We start from the raw sequence: 1,136 nt of genomic DNA, 5'->3' as shown, positions 1-1,136 counted from the left end.
CTTCCTTCCGAGGAGTGGCTGGTGGGTTTGAACCGCCAGCCTTCTGGTTAGCAGTCAAGTGCCTTAGCCACTATGCTACCAGAGCTCCCTAACCTTAAAGTAGCAGGCTAAAAGCTGTTAGGATAGGTGATCTCCATAGGTAGTCACTAATGCAGAAATACAGACATCTATATAAATATACATATTTGCTGCCTAAAAATTTCAGTTTTCTGATGTTTAGAGTAAAAGGAATTTAATTTGAATGGAAATTTAGTAAAATAGAATGTGATACATAGTGCCCCCTACCCCAACCCCCATAACCACAAAGTTTGAAAATAGTTTCTTAAACAAGATTTCCAAAATGTATTGGCTTTTTTTTTTTTTGGAAAACAGTACTATTTATGAATACATTGGAAAAGTGTTTTTCACTGAGTGTGTTATCTTTTTGTTATCTCTTGAATTCTCTCAGTGACTTGGGTTATTATATGAATTTTCATTTTAAAGATTAGGAATTGAGAAGTTAGAGATGCCCCAAAGGTGATTTACAGCAGTTCTTTTCCCACTTCTCTCAACATTTTATACGATTAGTGTATTTATTCCAAAATGTGAAAAATGGTAGTGGAATTTGGATTATTTTTATTTTTTATGCTTTAATCTGTATGCATTTCCTAACAATGCACATGTATCATTTTTATAATCAGATAAACTAAAAACAACACATTGAATCCAAAGAAGTATGCTGGAAAAGAGGAGTATTTGAAATACGATTGTGTGACTGAGTCATCTTTTCTCTACAGACGCGTCAAGTTCTGGAGGAGCTGACTGAGTTGCCTGTGATGGTGGAACTAGCCAGTGACTTCCTGGATCGAAACACACCAGTTTTTCGAGATGATGTTTGCTTTTTCATTAGTCAGTCAGGTATGCTAATTTAAAGACATATAGGGAAGAAAGGTCACTCTTTCTGTTAAATCTAGCATATCTTGGCAAAAACTAATATCTAAAGATACACTGGTATTGCTTATGACTTGATAAATACAGATTTATTTTGCTATTACACAATTTTTAATGAATTATTAAAACGAACACCTTTTGCTCTCAAAGAACTGAATTTTCAAAGATAGAGAAGGAAAAGATGTTAAAAAGCTTACTATTAAAAG

At 33.8% G+C, this 1,136-nt stretch overlaps 1 protein-coding gene across 1 annotated transcript in view; it reads left to right on the top strand.

The window, feature by feature from the left end:
- Window positions 1-1,136, top strand: part of GFPT1 (glutamine--fructose-6-phosphate transaminase 1) — an 87,210-nt gene that overhangs the window by 70,124 nt on the left and 15,950 nt on the right. The window contains exon 15 of the mRNA XM_007940086.2: window positions 777-897. Coding sequence (XP_007938277.2) covers window positions 777-897 — 121 coding nt within the window. The remainder of the gene's footprint in view (window positions 1-776; window positions 898-1,136) is intronic.

Source organism: Orycteropus afer, unplaced genomic scaffold, assembly GCF_000298275.1.
Source record: "Orycteropus afer afer isolate SDZICR_OR568_19922 unplaced genomic scaffold, OryAfe1.0 scaffold00065, whole genome shotgun sequence".
Classification (NCBI taxonomy): Eukaryota; Metazoa; Chordata; class Mammalia; order Tubulidentata; family Orycteropodidae; genus Orycteropus; species Orycteropus afer.
This window is presented reverse-complemented; position numbering and strand designations above follow the sequence as displayed.